We start from the raw sequence: 23624 nt of genomic DNA on the forward strand, positions 1-23624 counted from the left end.
CGTTTTACCGTCATTATTTCAATAGACCAATATCTAGTTATAATTGATGGCCTTCCCACCCTGGTTTCTGGGCTATGTGTCCTCAAACAATGGACAACACCAAAAAGGCCACGTGGACTTGCCCCTAACATGATGAAACGCCCAAGCCTGGCTGTGTGTGTGAGTGTGAGTGTGAGTGTGAGTGTGAGTGTGAGTGTGAGTGTGAGTGTGAGTGTGTGTGTGTGTGTGTGTGTGTGTGTGTGTGTGTGTGTGTGTGTGTGTGTGTGTGAATGTGTGAAGACCCATCTTCTCTTTCTGTCATAGTGACATTGTCCTGAATCAGATCATGTCCAAATCAGGTTTTCCAATCTCCAGTAGCCTCTTCAGTTTTTTATATATACGTATCTAATACATATGGGGCGGCGGTGGTTCAGCGGTAGAGTGGCTGGATGGTAACCGCAAGGTTGCCAGTTTGAATCTGTGGGCTTCCCCAGAGTTAGTGTCGAAGTGTCCTTGAGCAAGACTCTGATCCCCTAATTGCTCCTGATGTGCAGGTTGGTGCCTTGCATGGTTTCCACTGCCATCGGTGTATGAATGTGTGTGTGTGTGAATGTAATAAAGGTGTGTGAATGTAATGCACCCCCCCCCCCCCCTGTATTTACTTACCTCGGCTTCCACCCCTCGCTGGCAGGTGTCGATGCTGGGATGTCCACACCGGTCTGGTTCCTCTTCCTCTCTCTGGTGACGCAAACGGTATGCAGAAAGTCTCTGTGTAACACACACACACACACACACACACGCACACACACACACACACACACGGTATTATAAGCCTGTAGCTGCTTCCCCTTTCCACTCAGTAGATCATCAACGTGCACCTGCAAACAACTACAGCTTACTGGACCGTACAATTAGGCCTATTACAATTACTACTACTACTACTACTACTACTACTACTACTACTACTACTGCTACAGTACTGCTACTACTACTATTACTACTACTAATACTACTACTACTACTACTGCTATAGTACTGCTACTGTTAATAGGTATTGTAGTATCAGTCAGAATGGAGGACGTACATGTGGTTCACGTGGAGCTGCTGGGCTTCGAGAAACGGCTGGTTCCTAGTCAACATTACGTACGTACACATTCTGTCTGTCTGTCTGTCTGTCTGTCTGTCTGTCTGTCTGTCTGTCACCGCCCCTCACCTGTCTGTCTGTCTGTCTGTCTGTCTGTCTGTCTGTCTGTCTGTCTGTCTGTCTGTCTGTCTGTCTGTCTGTCTGTCTGTCTGTTTGTCACCGCCCCTCACCTGTCTGTCTGTCTGTCTGTCTGTCTGTCTGTCTGTCTGTCTGTCTGTCTGTTTGTCACCGCCCCTCACCTGTCTGTCTGTCTGTCTGTCTGTCTGTCTGTCTGTCTGTCTGTCTGTCTGTCTGTCTGTCTGTCTGTCACCGCCCCTCACCTGTCTGTCTGTCTGTCTGTCTGTTTTTTTGTGGTGCATGGAAATTAACTAGGTAAATTTTTTACTGTACCTTAAATCTGACCTGAGATCAGATTAAAAAAATGTCTTCTACATCCTGACAGTTTTCTGAAAAAGCCTATGTTTCTATGTCAGTGGTTCTTCGATTTTTCCAAAAATAGCAGACCTACAAGCTCGTAGCGCGCCACTCGGTGGCGCGCTATGAGCTTGTAGATCTGCTATTTTTCAATAGCTAAAGCATAACATGATGCTATAACACCAAAATGGGATAAGTACAATTTTGAGGTATTTGAGGTAAAGTATTATATGAACTTTCACGTCAACTCCACGTCATCTCACAGGTCAATACTGTACTCTTAATCCACTGTAATTATTTGGACATGGCGGTTATTCTGGCGTGGCATTGTGAAATCCATCACCTCGACCGCGGTCGAAAAATGATCATGATAATTATTTGAAAACGTTTTAGTTACGTTGTGGGATTCGGATTATCATTACAAGACGCACAGTAAAACCATTTTGGCCATTCGAAAATAGCCGATCTACAAGTGATGTACAAGCGAAAATAGCGACAATAGTATGAAAATAGTCGATCTATAGCCTACAAGCTCACAATGCTGAAAATAGCCGATCTACAAGCCCTTTGTGTGATAGGAACTTTATTGAATGTTTATTTTACATTAAGCAGCTGAAGCCAGCATCCCTATTCTGGGGTAAAGGGTGACCATGAATGATGTCCCTCTTTGCGTGGGACAGTCCCTCATTTCCGCAACACTTTTCAGGCGTCCCACATATTGAGACCCTGTCTGTCCCACATTGTGACTGACAGGCATCAGTGTTCACATTGAGACCCAGTCTGTCCCACATTGTGACTGACAGACATCAGTGTTCACATTGAGACCCTGTCTGTCCCACATTGTGACTGACAGGCGTCAGTGTTCACATTGAGACCCTGTCTGTCCCACATTGTGACTGACAGGCGTCAGTGTTCACATTGAGACCCTGTCTGTCCCACATTGTGACTGACAGGCGTCAGGGTTCACATTGAGTCCCTGTCTGTCCCACATTGTGACTGACAGGCATCAGTGTTCACATTGAGACCCTGTCTGTCCCACATTGTGACTGGCAGGCATCAGTGTTCACATTGAGACCCTGTCTGTCCCACATTGTGACTGGCAGGCATCAGTGTTCACATTGAGACCCTGTCTGTCCCACATTGTGACTGACAGGCATCAGTGTTCACATTGAGACCCTGTCTGTCCCACATTGTGACTGACAGACATCAGTGTTCACATTGAGACCCTGTCTGTCCCACATTGTGACTGACAGGCGTCAGTGTTCACATTGAGACCCTGTCTGTCCCACATTGTGACTGACAGGCGTCAGTGTTCACATTGAGACCCTGTCTGTCCCACATTGTGACTGACAGGCATCAGTGTTCACATTGAGACCCTGTCTGTCCCACATTGTGACTGACAGGCGTCAGTGTTCACATTGAGACCCTGTCTGTCCCACATTGTGACTGACAGGCGTCAGTGTTCACATTGAGACCCTGTCTGTCCCACATTGTGACTGACAGGCGTCAGTGTTCACACTGAGACCCTGTCTGTCCCACATTGTGACTGACAGGCATCAGTGTTCAAATTGAGACCCTGTCTGTCCCACATTGAGACTGACAGGCATCAGTGTTCACATCGAGACCCTGTCTGTCCCACATTGTGACTGACAGGCAGGCGTCAGTGTTCACATTGAGACCCTGTCTGTCCCACATTGTGACTGACAGGCAGGCGTCAGTGTTCACATTGAGACCCTGTCTGTCCCACATTGTGACTGACAGGCGTCAGTGTTCACATTGATAATACATCGATATTCCTCCAGGTGTATCTGCTGATATTAATTATTGTTAATAATATTCAGGTGTATCTGCTGATGGTGAAGTGGAGCGATCAGACGGAGAAGCTGATCTATAGGAACTATCCTGAGATTCACACGTTTCACGTAAGTTGAGCCCATTCTGGACACTAGAGGAACCCCTTTAGGTGTTTTAAAGCATGTTGTAGACCTCAGGACGATTATTGGACAAACGTCAGTTTTCTGAAAAACCCTATATGTTTCTAATGTGTGTCACAGTGTCAGTGCTGCGGTGCTCAACCTTTTTATCCTATAACTGTGCCTTTAATGTGTGTGTGTGTGTGTGTGTGTGTGTGTGTGTGTGTGTGTGTGTGCGTGCGTGCGTGCGTGTGTGTGTGTGCATGTGTGTGTGTGTGTGTGTGTGTGTGTGTGTGTGTGTGTGTGTGTGTACGTGTGCTTGCATGCACATGCGTTTGTCTATGCGTGCGTGACGTGTGCGTGTGTGTTACAGAAACACCTAAAGGAAATGTTCCCCATCGAGTCTGGGCTGATCGAGAGGAAAGACAGAATCATTCCTAACCTGCCAGGTGAGACAAACACCTCACTGTGTGGACAGGGTTGGAATCCTTTAGGCCAGGTGAGACAAACACCTCACTGTGTGGACAGGGTTGGAATCCTTTAGGCCAGGTGAGACAAACACCTCACTGTGTGGACAGGGTTGGAATCCTTTAGGCCAGGTGAGACAAACACCTCACTGTGTGGACAGGGTTGGAATCCTTTAGGCCAGGTGAGACAAACACCTCACTGTGTGGACAGGGGGTCCCCATGCAGCTACATGATAGTTTGGAACCAAAATGGACCCTTATGGGTCTGTAACTCTGAGTGTACAAATGGAACCAAATGGGCCCTTATGGGTCTGTAACTCTGAGTGTACAAATGGAACCAAATGGACCCTTATGGGTCTGTAACTCTGAGTGTACAAATGGAACCAAATGGACCCTTATGGGTCTGTAACTCTGAGTGTACAAATGGAACCAAATGGACCCTGCAGGTCCATTTGGTTCCATTTGTACTCTCAGCGTTAAATTAACAGTGGTTTTACAATATAAATTGGGGTACCAGAGATAGAAATGCCATTAAATGGGGATCCGTAGACTAATGCGTTGTGTAACACACACACACACACACACACACACACACACACACACACACACACAACACACAGGATAACAGACTTGATGCAATGCGAATTACAACACACACACACACACACACACACACACACACACACACACACACACACACACACACACACACACACACACACACACACACACACACACACACACACACACACACACACACACACACACACACACTGAAAGAGTGGCACTCGGAAATAGTTTGGGTTTGTAATGGGCAGTATGGTGAGCACTGAGCAGGCGAGGCCAGGCTGACCACAGACGAGGCAGAAGGAATTCCTTTTCAGGTTTTTAATAGGTGTGTTTGGTACACGCGATGTGTGTGTACTGTACAAAGGAAACAAATATACAATATTTGGCATCAATAAAACTATATCCAACAAACTAAAATGGATCAGTGGGGAGTCAATGGAGGGCATTGCAACTCTACATTCATCCCATTATTTAAAAAAATCGAGATTTGCAAATTGCGGCTAATGGGCAGTGCAGTGATTCCACGATGAGGTGATGGACAAACAGCTGATGTTTCCATAGCGTTTCTGACTCACGTTCGCTCTTTTGGACACTGCACACAGCTGGGTGGAGAGAGGGGTGCGGTGTTCTGGAGGGTGAGGTGGACAAGAAGCTGGTGTGGTGAATTAATCTATAGCATGCATGAATGAGTGAGTGCAGCTAGTCCTACTTGTAGCCTCCCACACCTGTGTGCAGTCAGTGAGCAAGCTGCCAGACACTCAGCCTTGATTGCTGGATTGGGCAGTGAGTCTCCAGGGGCCTTATTTTGACACACACGATTAATTAAGTAATGAGTTATGAGTAAAGAAAGGCCTATTCTTCTTAGTCCAGTTAGAGTAAAAAATCAGAGAGATGTGTTGTAGGCCTACTGTGAACAGTGACCACCGCGGTGTGAGTGACAGCTGTCACTCACATACACCGCGGTGTGAGTGACAGCATGTTACGTTGCTGTCGGGAGGAAACCTCATAACTCCATTTTTTGAGGTTTTTGATTATGTTTTTGTGTGGCATAAATCAGTGCTATTGAACACCCTTTACGTCTGGAACTACATATTTTCAGATTGGGGGGTCGGCAGCCAATTACATAATAATTTTTGGAGTCCTTGACATGAAATATTGAGTAGAAACATGAGGTATTTCAGAAAACGGTCAGAATTTAGAAGATTCTTTTTTTTTTTATGTTGACGGCAGGACTAAATGGGTTAAATATTAAATCACCGAACACGGGACTAATGAATGGATAGGTCTTTAATTATACTGTCCACAGTGTGATTACAGACAGTAGCTACAGGAAGCAGCTGGTGGCGATTGTACAAGAATGTGGTTCAAATGTTACTTGTGCAGTGTGTGTGTGTGTGTGTGTGTGTGTGTGTGTGTGTGTGTGTGTGTGCGTGTGTGTGTGTGTGTGTGTGTGTGTGTGGACACAACTGACACTAGACTCTAGGACACACTGAGGCACTTCCTCTTGCTGGCGTGTACTCACTCACTCACACTCATGGATTACGTCATTTAGATCAGTGGTTCCCAAAGGGGGGGTCCGGGCACCCCCGGGACCCCCTGGAGGTCCCTGAGGGAGTTCCAGGGGGTCCCCATCAGTTAAATGATATAGTTTGGAACCAAATGGACCCTTATTATGCAGGTCCATCTGTATTGCACTCTCTGAGTTAAATTAACTTTGATTTTCACAATATAAATTGGGGGTCCCAGAGATAGAAATGCCATTAAATGGGGGTCCGTAGCCTAATTCAGGTCAAACCAGGAGGGGGGGACGGGGCAGAACTTTATGTGTGGTTTATTTGGGGACTTGCATAATCATTAGGCTATACCTATACGATTAATGAAATGACTGTCATTAGTTTGTCCGGTTCGCTTGCGTGTTTGGAACTGTCCTGGTGTAATCCTTTTAACACGTGTTGTAATCAATCAATAAACCAATCAATAAACCAATCAATCAATCAATCCATGTGCTCTCAGCTCCCGGATGGTCTCCATTTGGTGACAGTGAGAAGTCAACAGAGACCAGACAGAGTACTCTGTCAGAGTACTGCAGTACTCTGATTACCCTGCCGCCGCACATCTCCAGGTACGCACGCTCGCACGGGACATACGCACGCAACGCACGCACGCACGCACACACACACACACACACACACACGCACGCAACGCACACACACACACACACACGCACGCACGCAACGCACGCACACACACACACACACACACACTAATACTGATGTGTGTCATTATATCTCCAGGTCCAGTTTGTTAACAACCTTCTTCAAGGTCCGACCCGCAGACGAGAACCCTCCTGCTCCCAAGTTAGTATACTGTCTGTATTATTATTAATTAAACACTATATTTTCATTATATTATTATGGTTGATAAGTTAACGCTTTGATCATTTTATGTTCCTTCCTTCTCTCTCAGTGGCAAACAAAGCGAGACCTTCGTCCCTTCCAGTGATAATACGGGTGTATCCGGTGAGACTTTACATTTATATCATTATTATAATATTATATTATTATAATAATTATACTTCCAGTGAGACTCTATATTTATCCCGATCCCTGCATTTAATAGGTGAATCTAGGCGCCCCTCAAGCGAAAGGTATAGGGGTGTCCCATGCATGCTCAAATATGTTTATTTTGGGGAGGGTCACGGCCTGACAAGTTGGGTAACCCTTGACTTAGTAACACCACAGTTGGTATGGTATGGTATGGTATGGTATGGTATGGTAGGGTATAGGGTTAACGACCGGCTGAATTGGGACCAAACCATCAAGGTGGTTAATTTGAGGTTTGCGTTTCCAGAGATCTCGGGGCCCATCCTGCTGGAACCCCTTTTGGTATTTTTTAAGCACTATGTTGTACTTTAGCTGTTGAGAAAGAGCAGATCTACAAGCTCATAGCGCTATATGAGCTTGTAGATAATGCAATTTTTGAAGAAAAAAAATTGCTCGTTTTTAACTAAAATCTTTGCTTCTGGGGGGTCCCTCCCTCATTCCCCTGGAACAACATATTGTCAGATGGGGGTCGGTGGCCAAATACATATGACAATGTTTGAGAACCACTGACACACAGAAACATAGGGTTTTCCCAGAAAACTGTCAGGATTTAGGAGGCATTTGTAGAATCGTCCTCAGGTCTAAATGGGTTAATTTGGGGGTTCTGTTCCAGAGATATCGGGGTCCATCCTGTTGGAGACCTACAGGGTGGTGTGGTGGTTAATTTGGAGGCTTTGCGTTTCCAGAGATCTCGGGGTCAATCCTGTTGGAGACCTTAGAGTATATATACAATAGAGAAGACACCCAAGTTCTCCTCCCGTCCACTTGCATTGAGTTGCTCAGAAGCGCATGAGGCGAATCCACTCCTCCAAACGGTTTAGGAGCAGTGTGCATTCTGGATGGATTGTCCAAACACATGAACGCGCGACGACCGGCAGAGTGGACGGAGCCTAGTGCGCGTTCATGTGTTTGAGGACCAAACCTTACCAAACTGCAATACCTTCTTCGGCCACTATGTCCATTGGGCTTCAGGATTTCCTCTGGGTGTCTTCTCTATTGTATAATAACTCTATGTTGGAGACCTATACAGGGTGGTGTGGTGGTTAATTTGGAGACCTACAGGGTGGTGTGGTGGTTAATTTGGAGACCTACAGGGTGGTGTGGTGGTTAATTTGGGGTTAATTTTTCCAGAGATATCGGGGCCCATCCTGTTGGAGACCTACAGGGTGGTGTGGTGGTTAATTTGGGGTTAATTTTTCCAGAGATCTCGGGGCCCATCCTGTTGGAGACCTACAGGGTGGTGTGGTGGTTAATTTGGAGACCTACAGGGTGGTGTGGTGGTTAATTTGGGGTTAATTCTTCCAGAGATCTCGGGGCCCATCCTGTTGGAGACCTACAGGGTGGTGGCAGACTTCACGACCAGCACCAACAACGAGATGGAGCTTCTCACTGGAGACATGGTGGACATCGTGGAGAAGAGCGCTAATGGTACGTAACACGCGCACACACCCATATATGGGGGACAAGGGGAGACCAACCTAGTCCCCATATATGGGGGACAAGGGGAGAGCAACGGACTTGAACTCATGCTTCCTTCATGCCTGAGTGTCCAAGTTGCTCCTTTACACCTGACAGGGGGGAGTTTCCCTGGTTGGACGTCGTAGCGCGTGGAAGGAAGACGTTATTCCAACCAGTTCCTTTCCCCTCCATCAGGCGCCCCGGCTGGCCAGGGGGAGGCAGTTTAGTGACCAGGATTACTGTATGTTTCTTTGTGAGGGTACCTACCCTAGGGGACACGGGGAGAACATGTGAGGTTACCTACCCTAGGGGACACGGGGAGAACATGCAAACTCCACACAGAACAACTAGATTTAAAGTCGTACTGTGTGTGTGTGTGTGTGTGTGTGTGTGTGTGTGTGTGTGTGTGTGTGTGTGTGTGCGTGCGTGTTTCAGGCTGGTGGTTCTGTCTGCTGGGCAGCAAGAGGGGTTGGGTTCCCGCCTCCTACCTGGAACCACTAGAGGGACCCGAAGAGTCCGAAGAACCAGAACCCAACTACGCAGGTAAACACTGAACACTGATGATGTCACATGGCCACAGGCAAACACTGATGATGTCACACAGCCACAGGCAAACACTGATGATGTCACAGACACAGGCAAACACTGATGATGTCACAGGTAAACAAGGCCTCAGAGCCAGCCTATATACTGTATAGGCCCAATTCCAATACTGGTGTATTCCAATAGTGTTGGAATTTGGCCTAATTAAGGCTGGCTCAGTGTGAATAGCAGATCTACAAGCTTATAGATCTGTTATTTTCGCCCCCAAAAGTGCCATCTTACAGGATGTCAATTAAAAAATTGCAAAACATAATTCAGGATTTCAATTCAAATTATAGCAAAAAAATAGCTGATCTACACGTTCAAAACACGTTGCCGTGCGACGCGTTTTGAGCAGTAATATGCGCTGTGGCCCCTCTGGAGTGAGTGTGGAAACATAGCGGCCCTCTCCATCGTCAAAGTTGCCCAACCCTGTCCTTCTGTACTCTCTACGGGAGCAGTACGGCAGTCAGTATAATGACTATGTCCTTGTGTACTCTCTAGGCAGTGTATAGTATTTAGATGGTTCTGTTATGACTGCATGTTTTAGTATTGAGAGGGTTCTGTTATGACTTCTCCTCTGCATGTACGGTACGTCAGTATACAGTATATTGTGTGTATTCTCTAGGGGAGCGGTACGTCAGCACCAGGACGTATGAAGCTCAGAATGAAGACGAGATCTCTCTGGATTCAGGAGAATCTGTGGAGGTGATCCACCAGCTGTTGGATGGCTGGTGGGTGGTCCGGTACGTAACGCACGCACGCACACCGAGTGGAGGCATTTAGTTCGACTTGGTTCCACATGATATATATTGTGAAAATAGCCAAGTTTGGGTTGCACTAGGGGGACACTGGGGATGCACTGGGGGGACACTGCGGATGCACTGGGGGGACACTGCGGATGCACTGGGGGGACACTGGGGAGGCACTGGGGGGACACTGGGGAGGCACTGGGGGGACACTGGGGAGGCACTGGGGGGACACTGGGGAGGCACTGGGGGGACACTGTCAAAACAACACACCACACACAACAACAAACAGATCAAAGTGTGGTTATAAAAGCTTTAAGGAAAAAGAAGTGTGTGTTTTAAGATGGGAATGTTATATATATTTTGTAATTTCTCTTAACAGGCGAGGAGAGGACGACACGGGACATTTTCCCTCCATGTTTCTGCGTAAAGCCGGCCAGAAGGCGGAGCCAAACCCCACCGCCCCCCAGAAGAACACGCCCCCGCCCCGACGGTAAAGTATACCACACTGTACCGTTACCATAACGCATACTTCATCTAAAAGCACGTACACACATCCTCCTGTACTCTGTACCAACAATAATGATGTACTTTTCAGGAAATGCAAAAACAAAACTTGTTTTTAAAACATACTGCCTCATCAAGGGCGGCGGTGGCTCAGGGGTAGAGTGCCTGGATGGGAACCGCAAGGTTGCCAGTTCGAACCCGGGCTCCCCCAGAGTTAGTGTCGAAGTGTCCTTGAGCAAGACACTGAACCCCTAATTGCTCCCGATGTGCTAGTTGGTGCCTTGCATCGGTGTATGAATGGGTGAATGTATAATGCACAATCTATGTAAAGCGCCTTGGATAAAGGCGCTATATAAATGCACCATTTACCATTTACCATTTATCAAAGTTCGCATTGTGACTTGTCAGATACTTGAATTTCGACAGCGGTCGAAAAATGATGAGATAAATCAGTGACAAATACAGATAAGTCAGACGAATAAAGATAAGTCAGTGACAAATACAAATGTCTTGAATCTTCTCACATCTCCGTCTGTCTGTGGTTATAATGTTTATAAGCAGGAGAGGAGAGGACATCTTAATACTTTCAGCGCCAAATTGCCGAAGGTCTTTGTCAGTTGAACCCTAATTTTGATACCGACTCTTAACGCCATTGCCGACGATCTAAGTCAATTGTGCTTTGATAGTGCATTCGATCGAGCGACCCATAATGCTATACTCACGTTAGCCGGTTAGCTAGCTGTGTTGTTAGCACAACACTGTATCTCCTATTCCTTGTCCCCCTTGTTTTGGTCAAAACAACGTTTCTTTGACGGCACAGATCCGCCGATGTGGAGCTCCCCAGAGCTCCGGTCTGGATTCACATTGTCAACAAGGCCGGCCGGGCCCAGCTCCGTGTAGATTCCAAATTTAGGTCTACTATGCGAACTGACCGGAAATGGCGGCGGCTTTTCAAAATAAGAGCTCAAAATTTAAAAAAAAAATGCTGGCGTGAATTAAGGTCCTAATTATGGTCAATAAATGATAGCGCTATAAAATGTGTTTTAATTAATGAGTATTTCCTCAACGTCGTGTGTCTCAGCTCCAGCATCAGGAGAGGAGAGGACATCTTAGTTAATCAGTGTTTCATCAACGTTGTGTGTCTCAGCTCCAGCATCAGGAGAGGAGAGGACATCTTAGTTAATCAGTGTTTCATCAACGTTGTGTGTCTCAGCTCCAGCATCAGGAGAGGAGAGGACATCTTAGTTAATCAGTGTTTCATCAACGTTGTGTGTCTCAGCTCCAGCATCAGGAGAGGAGAGGACATCTTAGTTAATCAGTGTTTCATCAACGTTGTGTGTCTCAGCTCCAGCATCAGGAGAGGAGAGGACATCTTAGTTAATCAGTGTTTCATCAACGTTGTGTGTCTCAGCTCCAGCATCAGGAGAGGAGAGGACATCTTAGTTAATCAGTGTTTCATCAACGTTGTGTGTCTCAGCTCCAGCATCAGGAGAGGAGAGGACATCTTAGTTAATCAGTGTTTCCTCAACGTTGTGCCTCTCAGCTCCAGCATCAGGAGAGGAGAGGACATCTTAATTAATCAGTGTTGTGTCTCTCAGCTCCAGCATCAGGAGAGGAGAGGACATCTTAGTTAATCAGTGTTTCCTCAACGTTGTGTCTCTCAGCTCCAGCATCAGGAACGTGCAGAGCATCCACCGGCGGTCGGGCAGGAGGTTGTCTCAGGACGACTACCGGAGGAGGAGTCGGGTCTTCGTCCAGATGAGGAGGATGTCCACCGGCCTCACGCTGGACTCACCTCTGCAGGAGATCAGCGCCCAAGAAGGTCTGCAGCAGCAACACCTTTTTTTTTTTTTTAAGATATTTTTTTGCGGCTTACGCCTTTTATTGGTTTTTTGAAGGGTTTTTTTTGGTAGGCTGACAGGAAACGGGAGAGAAAGATGGGGGGGATGACATGCAGTAAAGGCCGTGTCGGGCTCGGGAGTCGAACCCGCGGCACACTGCGACTGGATTATACCAGTCGGGTGCCCAGACGGTTATACGCCACCTGGGGGCCTGTTGTTTTTGATGTGGGTGTTGATTGAACAGATTGTGAAGACAAATATCCTTTGTTGACAATAACGATTATTATTATTTCCTGCTACAGAGGACGATCCAGAGCAGCCCCAGAGCAGTGTGAAGACCTCCACTCCCACCGTCCCTCCGCGGCCTGGCGCCAGCTACGTTCCATCGGAGCAGAGCTACGTTCCATCGGAGCAGCAGCCCCGGAGCAGTGTGCAGATCTCCACTCCCACCGTCCCTCCCCGACCCGGAACCAGCTCCATTCCATCGGAGGAGCCGCAGCCCCGGAGCAGTCTGAAGATCTCCACTCCGACGGTCCCTCCCCGGCCCGGCGCCGACCTGATCCTGGAGCGATGTAGCGACCAGACCCGGAGCAAACTGAGCCTCGGCAAAACCAGCCAGAGTTAAAGCGCTTTTATTTAGACCTGAGCAGCAAGACCTGAAATCCATCTGAGACGCCCGGCACGGCGGTCCGTGGTCCGACGCGGTTGGAAATGCCCCCCAGCCACCTTTTACTGAGGTTAAGGTTAGGTTTAGGTATAGTTTTACGGAGGTTAAGGTTAGGGTTAGCGTTAGGATTAGGTATAGTTTTACTGAGGTTAAGGTTAGGGTTAGCGTTAGGATTAGGTATAGTTTTACTGAGGTTAAGGTTAGGTTTAGGTATAGTTTTACTGAGGTTAAGGTTAGGGTTAGCGTTAGGATTATTAGGTATAGTTTTACTGAGGTTAAGGTTAGGGTTAGCGTTAGGATTAGGTATAGTTTTACTGAGGTTAAGGTTAGGTTTAGCGTTAGGTTTAGGTATAGTTTTACTGGGGTTAAGGTTAGTGTTAGCGTTAGGTTTAGGTATAGTTTTATTGAGTCTTCTGAGTGTCTTCTAAATGTCTTCTAAAATCAGTTTTATGAAAAACATAATATGTTTCTATATGTCAGTGATTCTCACAAACAGTTTCAGGTCAAGAATGACCGCCAGAATGATCTGTATTTGACCGCCGACCCCCCAATCTCAAAATATGTTGTTCCCGGGACCCCAACAGAAGCAAAAATACAAGTTAAAACGTCGTCCACTGCGAAAGAATATATATTCAAAGATTTGCATCACATTGTCACGATAAAAGAAAACAATCACACCCCTCTCTCTCTCTCTCTCATTAGCAGGCAACAGTGCATCTCTCTCTGTCTCTGTTCCTGGCACAACAGCGCCCCCTACTGGTACTAATAGTCATACTCGTGCTCACAGTCACATAGGTGGGTCAACGTCACATAGTTATAGGCGGAAACGGACATTGCTGTTCCTTGGAGTGGTTGCACCACTCAAAAATAGTGTGAACTTAACTGGGATTGTTTTAGCTGATTGATTGATTGATTGATTGAAATATGCAATAACTCAATACAAAGACTGTTACTGTGGACGACACACTGATACAGATACAGCATTACACTTGTTTACAACAGGGTCCATCATGTTCAATTCATCAGAACATTTAGAGACGTCCACATTTTTTATATATATTTTTTATCCCACGATTTTGTAATCCATTTTTCACCCCTGTGCCAATATCTACTGTGATCCTGGGCTCTACACACCCTCCGCCAACCTGGGGAGAGCAACGGACTTAACTCATGCTTATACTCTTCTATAGGCTATATAAAAAAAACATGAAATCATGTAAGGACTATCTATAGCTTATGCTTTTCGTTGGATTTAAGAACCTAACGCTATGCCATTCATGTTGCAATTAATGTCCCTCTTAATTAACGGCAGCGTGTTTGAATAAATCTGTCTGGTTTCACTCATTTATTGTGTCTACTGTCCTTTAACTACAGATACCTTTTCTTGTGACCAGCGCGCTCCGACTTATGGTGCGTTCCCCGTTCAAACCATATAATGGAAATAAACGGTAAAGGCCTATTCATTCATAGTTTGGACTTTCGGTGGTGAGGTGACCACCGCTTCACCGAAAACTACACCATGACGTCACTTATTGTGATGTGTTGAGCAGGGAGTATAGAACAGATTTCAGTCCAGGTATTTCACACGGACACAGATGAATGTCGACTATAAGCTGTTTTTTTTTAATTGATCCAGTATTGACCATATTACGCCAGGTCTCACAGCAGACAGAACTAATGTCATAAACAAACGGTGAACGGAGCCTACAGTCATACTGCCTGCTAGTATACATGCATATAGTGGAATTGACTCAGACCTCCACACACAACAAAACAAAAGGGTGCAGTGCACCACCCTGTGGCACCAACTGGCACTGCATACACTGACTGTTACACACTGCAGCCACGATGAAGAGAAAACCAAACTATTGAATACCCCGGTAGGCCTTAATTAACGGGTCGCACACACCAAGACTGCATTTTAGTTTATATTGCATGATGGATCGATAAGACAAACGTTTCGGCCATCTTCATGAGTGTCACAATGATGAAGGCTGGACAGCCCAAACGTTTGTCTTCGGAAAAATCAGTGTCTGATGACTAAAACTAAAACTAAAACCCACTGATGACTAAAACTAGAAAGATCAGTGTCACACTGATGACTAAAACTAGAAAGATCAGTGTCACACTGATGACTAAAACTAGAAAGATCAGCGTCACACTGATGACTAAAACTAAGGACTAAAACACACTGATGAGACTAAAACTAGAAAGATCAGTGTCACACTGATGACTAAAACTAGAAAGATCAGTCTCACACTGATGACTAAAACTAGAAAGACCAGCGTCACACTGATGACTAAAACTAAGGACTAAAACTGATGACTTAAACTAGAAAGATCAGTGTCACACTGATGACTAAAACTAAGGACTAAAACTGATGACTAAAACTAGAAAGACCAGCGTCACACTGATGACTAAAACTAAGGACTAAAACTAAGGACTAAAACGGAGGACTAAAACTAAGGACTAAAACTAAGGACTAAAACGGAGGACTAAAACTGAGGACTAAAACTAATGACTAAAACTAGAAAGTGCATCCGCTAACGGAACATTGCAAACTATATGTGTTTTTAAATCAATGCTGAAGGAATTCTGTCATCGTTTATTTTTTATTCTATAGCAACGTTTTCTTTTCTTGATTATTATCCAGATTCTTTGACCGTTTTTGAGGGGCGCCTATAGCCCCTCCTATATATCCAGCTTTTAGTGGTGTATTGTTGTTCACAAACTCTGTCCGACACAGACATTAAATTCCCATTCAGACAAAAGGTCTATCCTTCCTCCAAGTTGTACTGCTTGTCAAGGTATTTAAATTCCCATCGACAATGAATGGAGAATTTCACGTCATGGTGTCTGAGCAAATAGACATAGTATTTACGCCATGATGATGTAGTATACGATGATAAGAGCGCCCGGCCCTCACTTCACACAGGGGTGATTTTTTTTATAAGTTATAATTTGTCGCTTTTATAATTTCTGGAAGGTTCTTTTTTTGCCCGTCTGCCTGAGTCATTGGTCAGGACACTATAACTGCTATAAAAGGGAATTAAAATATTCTGTGTGAAATATTAAAAAAAATATTAAATATACAAAATAATTCATGAACAAACATTGAAGGAAGAATAACCCCCTCGTTGCTTACACCTCGGTTAGATATATTAGAGATGTCTCGATACTGTATCGGATCGGCCTTTATTTGTCATATCGGATCAAATCGGTATTGGTGAATATGCCAGTCTAAAGGGTCGACAATATGCCAGTCTAACCAGCGATCCCACACAGGGGTAAGGGGGTTGACACTATGCCAGTCTAACCAGCGATCCCACACAGGGGTAAGGGGGTTGACACTATGCCAGTCTAACCAGCGATCTGACACAGGGGTAAGGGGTTGACACTATGCCAGTCTAACCAGCGATCTGACACAGGGGTAAGGGGTTGACACTATGCCAGTCTAACCAGCGATCTGACACAGGGGTAAGGGGGTTGACACTATGCCAGTCTAACCAGCGATCTGACACAGGGGTAAGGGGGTTGACACTATGCCAGTCTAACCAGCGATCTGACACAGGGGTAAGGGGTTGACACTATGCCAGTCTAACCAGCGATCTGACACAGGGGTAAGGGGGTTGACACTATGCCAGTCTAACCAGCGATCCGACACAGGGGTAAGGGGGTCGACACTATGCCAGTCTAACCAGCGATCCGACACAGGGGTAAGGGGTTGAACTTGACACTATGGCAGCAGGTAAATACAATGTTGGATGTTTGCTTTGGAGCCCCAAACTGCAAGTACACATTTGAGTTGAGGAGTCTGCTATAAACACAACACCAGATATATAGTTAGATAGCTATAAACACAACACCAGATATATAGCTAGATAGCTATAAACACAACACCAGATATATAGTTAGATAGCTATAAACACAACACCAGATATATAGCTAGATAGCTATAAACACAACACCAGATATATAGCTAGATAGCTATAAACACAACACCAGATATATAGCTAGATAGCTATAAACACAACACCAGATATATAGCTAGATTGCTATAAATACAACATGAGATCACAACACTGGTTATTAGATATCGGTATCGCCTAACATAGAAATGTACCTGTAGATATCGGGATCGGATCGGAAGTGAGAAAAGTGTCGGAACATCCCTATTAGATATCCTATGAATATAAAGCAGATTTGGCGTAGAGAGAAATATCGTGTATACTAGGATACAAATGGAACCAAATGGATCCGGAAAAAAAAGAAATCTGATACAAGATGGTGATGCGTTTTGATGTGATGTGACGTAGATTGGCTATTCACTATTTTGGAAAATGTGTACATTTTTGAATACTTCTTTAGATTGTTTTTTTTTTGTTTGTTGATGTGTACAAGTTATACTTTTTTTTTTTTTTTATCTTTTAAAATGTTGTATTTGTTACATGAATCTTTCCGTGGGCTCATGGCTCAAGGCCTTCTCAAACGGGCTCTTGAAAACGGTTTGAGAAACGCTCCCTTAACGGTCTTCATGAGAACCTCAACGGTCTTCATGAGAACCTCAACGGTCTTCATGAGAACCTCAACGGTCTTCATGAGAACCTCAACGGTCTTCATGAGAACCTCAACGGTCTTCATGAGAACCGCTCCCTTTAACGGTCTTCCGTTCTCTCCTCCATCCTCCACGTTTTATGCCGCCTTCTCTCCCTCCACGCCTCCGGCGTTCTCCACCTCCATGCTCACGACCTCCTCCTTCATCGTGCTCTCCTCCTCCTTCTTGCCCTCCTGCTCCTTCTTGCCCTCCTCCTCCTTCTTGCCCTCCTGCTCCTTCTTGCCCTCCTCCGTCTTCTTGCCCTCCTCCTCCTTCTTGCCCTCCTCCTCCTTCTTGCCCTCCTCCTCCTTCTTGCCCTCCTCCTCCTTCTTGCCCTCCTGCTCCTTCTTGCCCTCCTCCTCCTTCTTGCCCTCCTCCTCCTTCTTGCCCTCCTCCTCCTTCTTGCCCTCCTCCTCCTTCTTGCCCTCCTGCTCCTTCTTGCCCTCCTCCTCCTTCTTGCCCTCCTCCTCCTTCTTGCCCTCCTCCTCCTTCTTGCCCTCCTGCTCCTTCTTGCCCTCCTGCTCCTTCTTGCCCTCCTCCTCCTTCTTGCCCTCCTGCTCCTTCTTGCCCTCCTCCTCCTTCTTGCCCTCCTCCACCACCACCTCAACGCTCTTCCCAGGCTTCTCGGTGGCCTCCTCCTCCTCCTCCTCCTCCTCCTCCCCCAGCTTGTGGAACATCTTGCCGTAGAGGCGGCGGTCCTTCTCCCGCTGCGCCCTGATGTGTCCGAGGCAGACGCCCGCCTGCGCCCGGGCCGCCCTGTTGGCCGGGTAGAGCCGCAGGACCTTCTGGAAGTCGGCCCGCGCCCGCTCGTACTCCCGGGTGGCGAGGAGCGCCTCGCCGCGGCGGAACAGAGCCTTCTCGCTGCTCTCGTCCAGCCGCAGCGCCGCCGCGCAGTTCTCCAGCGCCGCCTCCGCGTCGCCCAGCCGCAGGAAGCACGCCGCCAGGTTGAGGTAGGCGGCCAGGCGCAGGGCGCGCGCCCGCGCCGCCTCCCCCTCCTCCTCGGAGAAGCCGGCCGCGGCGCGGCCTCCACCGTCCTCCAGCCACCTCAGGACCCTCTTGTAGTGCGCCAGCGCCTGCTGGTACTTGCCCTCCTTGAAGCGCCGCGAGCCTTTCTCCTTGACCACGGCGCTCTGCTCCAGCCTCTCGCCGGCGCTCATCTCCCACGGCTCCTTGGCCTCGTCGAAGGCCTCCAGGCGGATGCGGTACGTCAGCCGGGCGCCGCCGGGCACGCCGTACGCGGCGTTCCCCTCGCTGCCGAAGCCGTACTCGGGCGCCACAGCGAATAGCGACTCCTCCCCTTCGTCCATGGCCGTGATGGCGGCCTCGGCGCCCTCAGGCAGCCCCGCGCCGTCGCCGTCTCCCAGCTCGAAGCGCAGCGCGTCGCGGCGGTCGAAGGCGCGGCCCTCGAAGGAGCCCTCCACGGCCACCGTCACCACGGTGCCCAGGCCGGGCCGGGCGCCGCGCCCCGCGTGACCCCGCGTCACCACGCGGCGCCGCGTCACCAGGCCGTCCTCCGTCACGTCCGGGCCGCGGAAGCTGAACAGCTCCACCTCGAACACCAGCGTGGCGTCCGGCGGGATGGCGGGCGGCTTGCCCTGCGCGCCGTAGGCGTACGCCGCCCGGCAGGTGAGCGTGCAGAGCTCGCCCACCCGCATGGCGGCCACCCCCAGCTCCCAGGCCTTGATGACTTCGCCCTTGCCCAGCACGAACTGGAGCTGCTCGCCGCGGTCGCGGCTGGAGTCGAACGGCGTGCCGTCGAGCAGCGTGCCCACGTAGTGCACCCACACCCGGTCGCGCGGAGCCGGGCGCTCGTCCACGGAGCCCGCCCGCTTCACCAGCTTCAGGACGCCCCCGTCCTTCTGCGGCGTCACGTCCTCTCCCTCCACAGGGAGGCGCTGTTGGACTCCGTCATTCTCCTCTCCCTCCATGGGGAGGTGCTGTTGGACTCCGTCCTTCTCGTCCTCTCCCACCACGGGGAGGCGCTGTTGGACTCCGTCCTTCTCCTCTCCCACCACGGGGAGGCGCTGTTGGACTCCGTCCTTCTCGTCCTCTCCCTCCACAGGGAGGCGCTGTTGGACTCCGTCCTTCTCGTCCTCTCCCTCCACGGGGAGGCGCTGTTGGACTCCGTCCTTCTCCTCCTCTCCCTCCACGGGGAGGCGCTGTTGGACTCCGTCATTCTCCTCTCCCTCCATGGGGAGGCGCTGTTGGACTCCGTCCTTCTCGTCCTCTCCCTCCACGGGGAGGCGCTGTTGGACTCCGTCCTTCTCGTCCTCTCCCACCACGGGGAGGCGCTGTTGGACTCCGTCCTTCTCCTCTCCCACCACGGGGAGGCGCTGTTGGACTCCGTCCTTCTCCTCTCCCACCACGGGGAGGCGCTGTTGGACTCCGTCCTTCTCCTCTCCCACCACGGGGAGGCGCTGTTGGACTCCGTCCTTCTCGTCCTCTCCCTCCACGGGGAGGCGCTGTTGGACTCCGTCCTTCTCCTCCTCTCCCACCACGGGGAGGCGCTGTTGGACTCCGTCCTTCTCCTCCTCTCCCACCATGGGGAGGTGCTGTTGTGTTCCTCCGCTGGTCTGTTCCTCTGCGGCCATTGTTGTTGTTGTTGTTGCAGAAATAATGTTTCTATATTATGAAGAATGAACTGATTGTGGAATCTCCTCTATAACACAGACTCAGGGACAGCGAGGCATGAACAGAGAATCAGTCACAGAGCGTTTCAGAGAGCAGCGCAGTGTTCTTTATATAATAAATATATTTGAAGTACGGTCTATGATGTCATCTGTGATGTCAGTACTTATATTATATGACATCAGTCATCTCCATATTTGGGCAAAAAGGAACACGGACGGACGGACGGACGGACGAGGGCTCGTTGGAGGGTTCGTGTTCGACCAACTCGTTTTGTAAACCTGTCGAGGATTTGAGCGAGTTATGAGTTATTATTGATGTTTGAGCTGCCGTAGAACATACTGTACATACTGTACTGTAGCACCGTGACAAGATGGCCGCCGGGTGAACTATACGTCTAGCGTTTATATGTTGATTGAAACCTTTATTTATTCTCGAAAGAGCAATTGAAGGTTCTCGCTCATTTTCAATGCTGACGAGATTACATACATTATATAAAACAATTTAAAGACATGCAGGTTATAAAACACAAACAAATCTTCATCTAAGGCAAAGACATATTATATATACGACAAGGAGACAAAACATACATTAAAAACAGTTACATATTGAGGTAGGGGAGGTTCAAAATCATGGTTGTTAAATTGACCATATAGGATATTGGGATATATTAATTTTCACTGTTTGCTGTAAAGTGTTCCATGTGGTTAAGGGGCACCCTAGTTCGGATTGTACGGATGGGACCTCTAGTTGAAGCCATTCACTTGAACGGGTCTGGCGAGTATTTATTTTCCATTTCAATAGCAACGTGATTTATGATGGTAGCTTTCCATCAATGGCTTTAAATATGAACTGGTCTCTAAACTGCCTCCCCCTGGCCAGCCGGGGCGCCTGATGGAGGGGAAAGGAACTGGTTGGAATAACGTGTTCCTTCCACGTGCTACGTCCAACCAGGGAAACTCCCCCCCTGTCAGGTGTAAAGGATCACAGTAGATGATTGGCACAGGGGTGAAAAATGGGTTACAAAATCGTGGGATAAAAAATATATTGAAAAAATAAATAAATATGAACTGGTGCCAGTGCATGGTTCTAATGTCTGGTTATGTCCACACCCCTCAGTCAGAAGAGAGTGTGGGCGGAGTTTCAAGGCAATCAGACCAACCGGAAGTAATAAGTATAATGTAGCCTCTGGATGGTGTCTGGAGGATCGCATCTAGGTGAACTCTTGCAGTTTGTCTGAGATTAGTTGTTTAGTCGTTTTCGTTTAGGGTGAAAAGCACAAGGATTATAATGACAGACGATTTAAAAAAAGACACCTGTATTATAGTGTGACATACTGTACATAACGATCTGCATGACTCTGATGACGTTTAAAGTGGTCGGCATTTAAAAAGTCTGTACAATATTACGGACCCTGAGGCATTTAGCCGATGCTTCGTATCCAGAGCGACTGACAACGTGCAAGGAACACTATAAATGCACCGTGCGTGTCTCTGTGCGGCCTATACGGTTGAAATCCACGTAACTTTGAAACCGGTCGCCTGCACCGACTTCAGTTTCGACGCGCGCGTTCCACGCCCCCACAGGGAGGGCAGTGCCCGGTGTCGAGTCCGTCGGACCCACGGTTGTTCAGAACCGCCACAAAAGACCTCTGGCCGGGTTCTGGACAGCTATAGGGCCCCTCCATATATGGAGCTGGCCTGTTCCGACGTCACAACACTCCATATTTGGGCATGCCTGACACAGAACTGCCTGACACATGCTGAAAATAGCAGATCTACAAGCTCACAGGTGACCTTGTATGTAGATCTGCTATTTTCAACAAGTGTAACGTGAGCCATTACGACGGCATCAAGGCCCGCTAAAGTATCGATTTTAGGATATTTAGTCGACTTAAAACTAGACTAAACTATAAAACATTCCAGCTGACTATTAAAAAAAATCACACACGTGTGAACTGAGTGGTGCAATCCCCCCCCCCCCCCCCCCCCCTCTCTCTCTCTCTCTCTCATTAGAGACACAGCACTACCCCTCTCTCTGTTTCTGGCGCCCCCTACTGCTATTAATAAGTCACATACTCACACCTCACATCCTCACATCCAGGTATACACAAACAGGTACACGGACATTGCTGGTTGTAGGAGTGGTTGCACCACTCAAAAATATGACTAAAACTAAATTAAGTTTCATTCCAAAACTCTCAGGTGAAAAGAAGCAGCTTGGACTCCTCATGCACTGAAGTAAAGCATGAGGGTCGATTCGTTGCTCTCCCCAGGTTGGCGGAGGGTATGTGTAGAGCCCAGGATCACATTAGATAATTGACACTATGGGTGAAACTCTCTGGGTTACAAAATCATGGGATGAAGGCGTTGTGGCTCAACTATACCTTCACCAGGGTGACTAACGCAGGACTGCAGAGAAAACATGGCTTTTGTATAGCTATATGACATCACAGGTTAGGAGCTTATGTTGAGACACGAAAAGCTCCGCAATTTACCGAGTTCTCAACCCATTTCGACACATTTTGGTTTGTATGATAATACACAAAATTTGTATTTGTTCATGCCACAAATCCTTCGGTAGATTCAAGCCTATAATAAGTCATAAAACGAAGCAACTTTTTGTCAGTTTGTTGTTGTTATTATGTTAGTGATTATGAAGAAAGAATACCAGACGAGTCACCCATTTACCAACTCGCCCACGGGCGTACAGTCGGCCTGGTGTTCCTAAAGTAACCTAAGTAAATTATGCCTAAACGGTTAAACCTAAACTTATTCATAACCTTAACCCCAGTAAAACTATGTCTAAACCTTAACCCTATACCTAAACTTAACCCCAGTAAAAACTATATGCCTAAACCTAACCCTATAGACCTAACCTTAACCTCAGTAAAACTATGTATTTTTTTTTTTATATATATTTTTTATCCCACGATTTTGTAACCCATTTTTCACCCCTGTGCCAATCATCTAATGTGATCCTCACCCTCCGCCAACCTGGGGAGAGCAACGGACTTGAACTCATGCTCCCTTCATGCCTGAGTGTCCAAGTTGCTCCTTTACACCTGACAGGGGGGAGTTTCCCTGGTTGGACGTCGTAGCGCGTGGAAGGAACACGTTATTCCAACCAGTTCCTTTCCCCTCCATCAGGCGCCCCGGCTGGCCAGGGGGAGGCAGTTTAGAGACCAGTAAAACTATGTCTAAACCTAAACTTATTCCTAACCTTAACCCCAGTAAGACTATGCCTAAACCTAACCTTATTCCTAACCTTAACCCCAGTTAAACTATGCCTAAACCAAACCTGTGTTCTCGGATACAGAGTGTACTCGGGTGCGGAACAATCTCGGACAATGTGTTTGAATCAAACTGACTCAATGATGTAATGTGTGAATCTGCCCTAATAGTTACATTGCAGCATTGGGAGGGAGGAGTTATAATGGTACTTATTATGTACTTGTGTCTGCGCACCATAAGCCAGGGCAGTACTGACTTTCTGTCAGGTTACACTG

General features: G+C 47.7%; 2 protein-coding genes across 2 annotated transcripts; one reads left to right on the top strand and one right to left on the bottom strand.

Annotated features, from left to right (window-relative positions):
• Positions 1-1000: 1000 nt before the first annotated feature.
• Positions 1001-12987, top strand: ncf1 (neutrophil cytosolic factor 1). The gene is made up of 12 exons (XM_080779499.1): positions 1001-1122; positions 3379-3459; positions 3824-3899; positions 6501-6609; positions 6782-6844; positions 6954-7006; positions 8396-8518; positions 8984-9091; positions 9759-9876; positions 10262-10372; positions 12051-12208; positions 12530-12987. The coding sequence occupies exons 1-12, from the start codon at positions 1051-1053 to the stop codon at positions 12850-12852; spliced, it is 1395 nt and encodes a 464-aa protein (XP_080635625.1). The 5' UTR covers positions 1001-1050; the 3' UTR covers positions 12853-12987.
• Positions 12988-16941: 3954 nt separating this feature from the next.
• Positions 16942-20079, bottom strand: LOC308327071 (peptidyl-prolyl cis-trans isomerase FKBP4-like; the record flags this gene model as incomplete). Its single annotated transcript, XM_080780210.1, has 2 exons — positions 16942-16949; positions 17967-20079. The coding sequence occupies 2 exons, from the start codon at positions 20077-20079 to the stop codon at positions 16942-16944; spliced, it is 2121 nt and encodes a 706-aa protein (XP_080636336.1).
• Between the last annotated feature and the right edge of the window lie 3545 nt (positions 20080-23624).

The sequence above is a fragment of the Protomyctophum bolini genome, assembly GCF_963924005.1.
Source record: "Protomyctophum bolini genome assembly, chromosome: 13".
Classification (NCBI taxonomy): Eukaryota; Metazoa; Chordata; class Actinopteri; order Myctophiformes; family Myctophidae; genus Protomyctophum; species Protomyctophum bolini.

What these genes read in the sequence shown, in the direction of transcription:
- ncf1 (XM_080779499.1), top strand. Translation starts at nt 1,051, where the DNA reads ATGGAGGACGTACATGTGGTTCACGTGGAGCTGCTGGGCTTCGAGAAA. An exon ending in GAGAACCCTCCTGCTCCCAA is followed by an intron (nt 6,845 to 6,953) that starts GTTAGTATACTG and finishes CTTCTCTCTCAG; the next exon opens with TGGCAAACAAAGCGAGACCT. An exon ending in ACCAGAACCCAACTACGCAG is followed by an intron (nt 9,092 to 9,758) that starts GTAAACACTGAA and finishes TGTATTCTCTAG; the next exon opens with GGGAGCGGTACGTCAGCACC.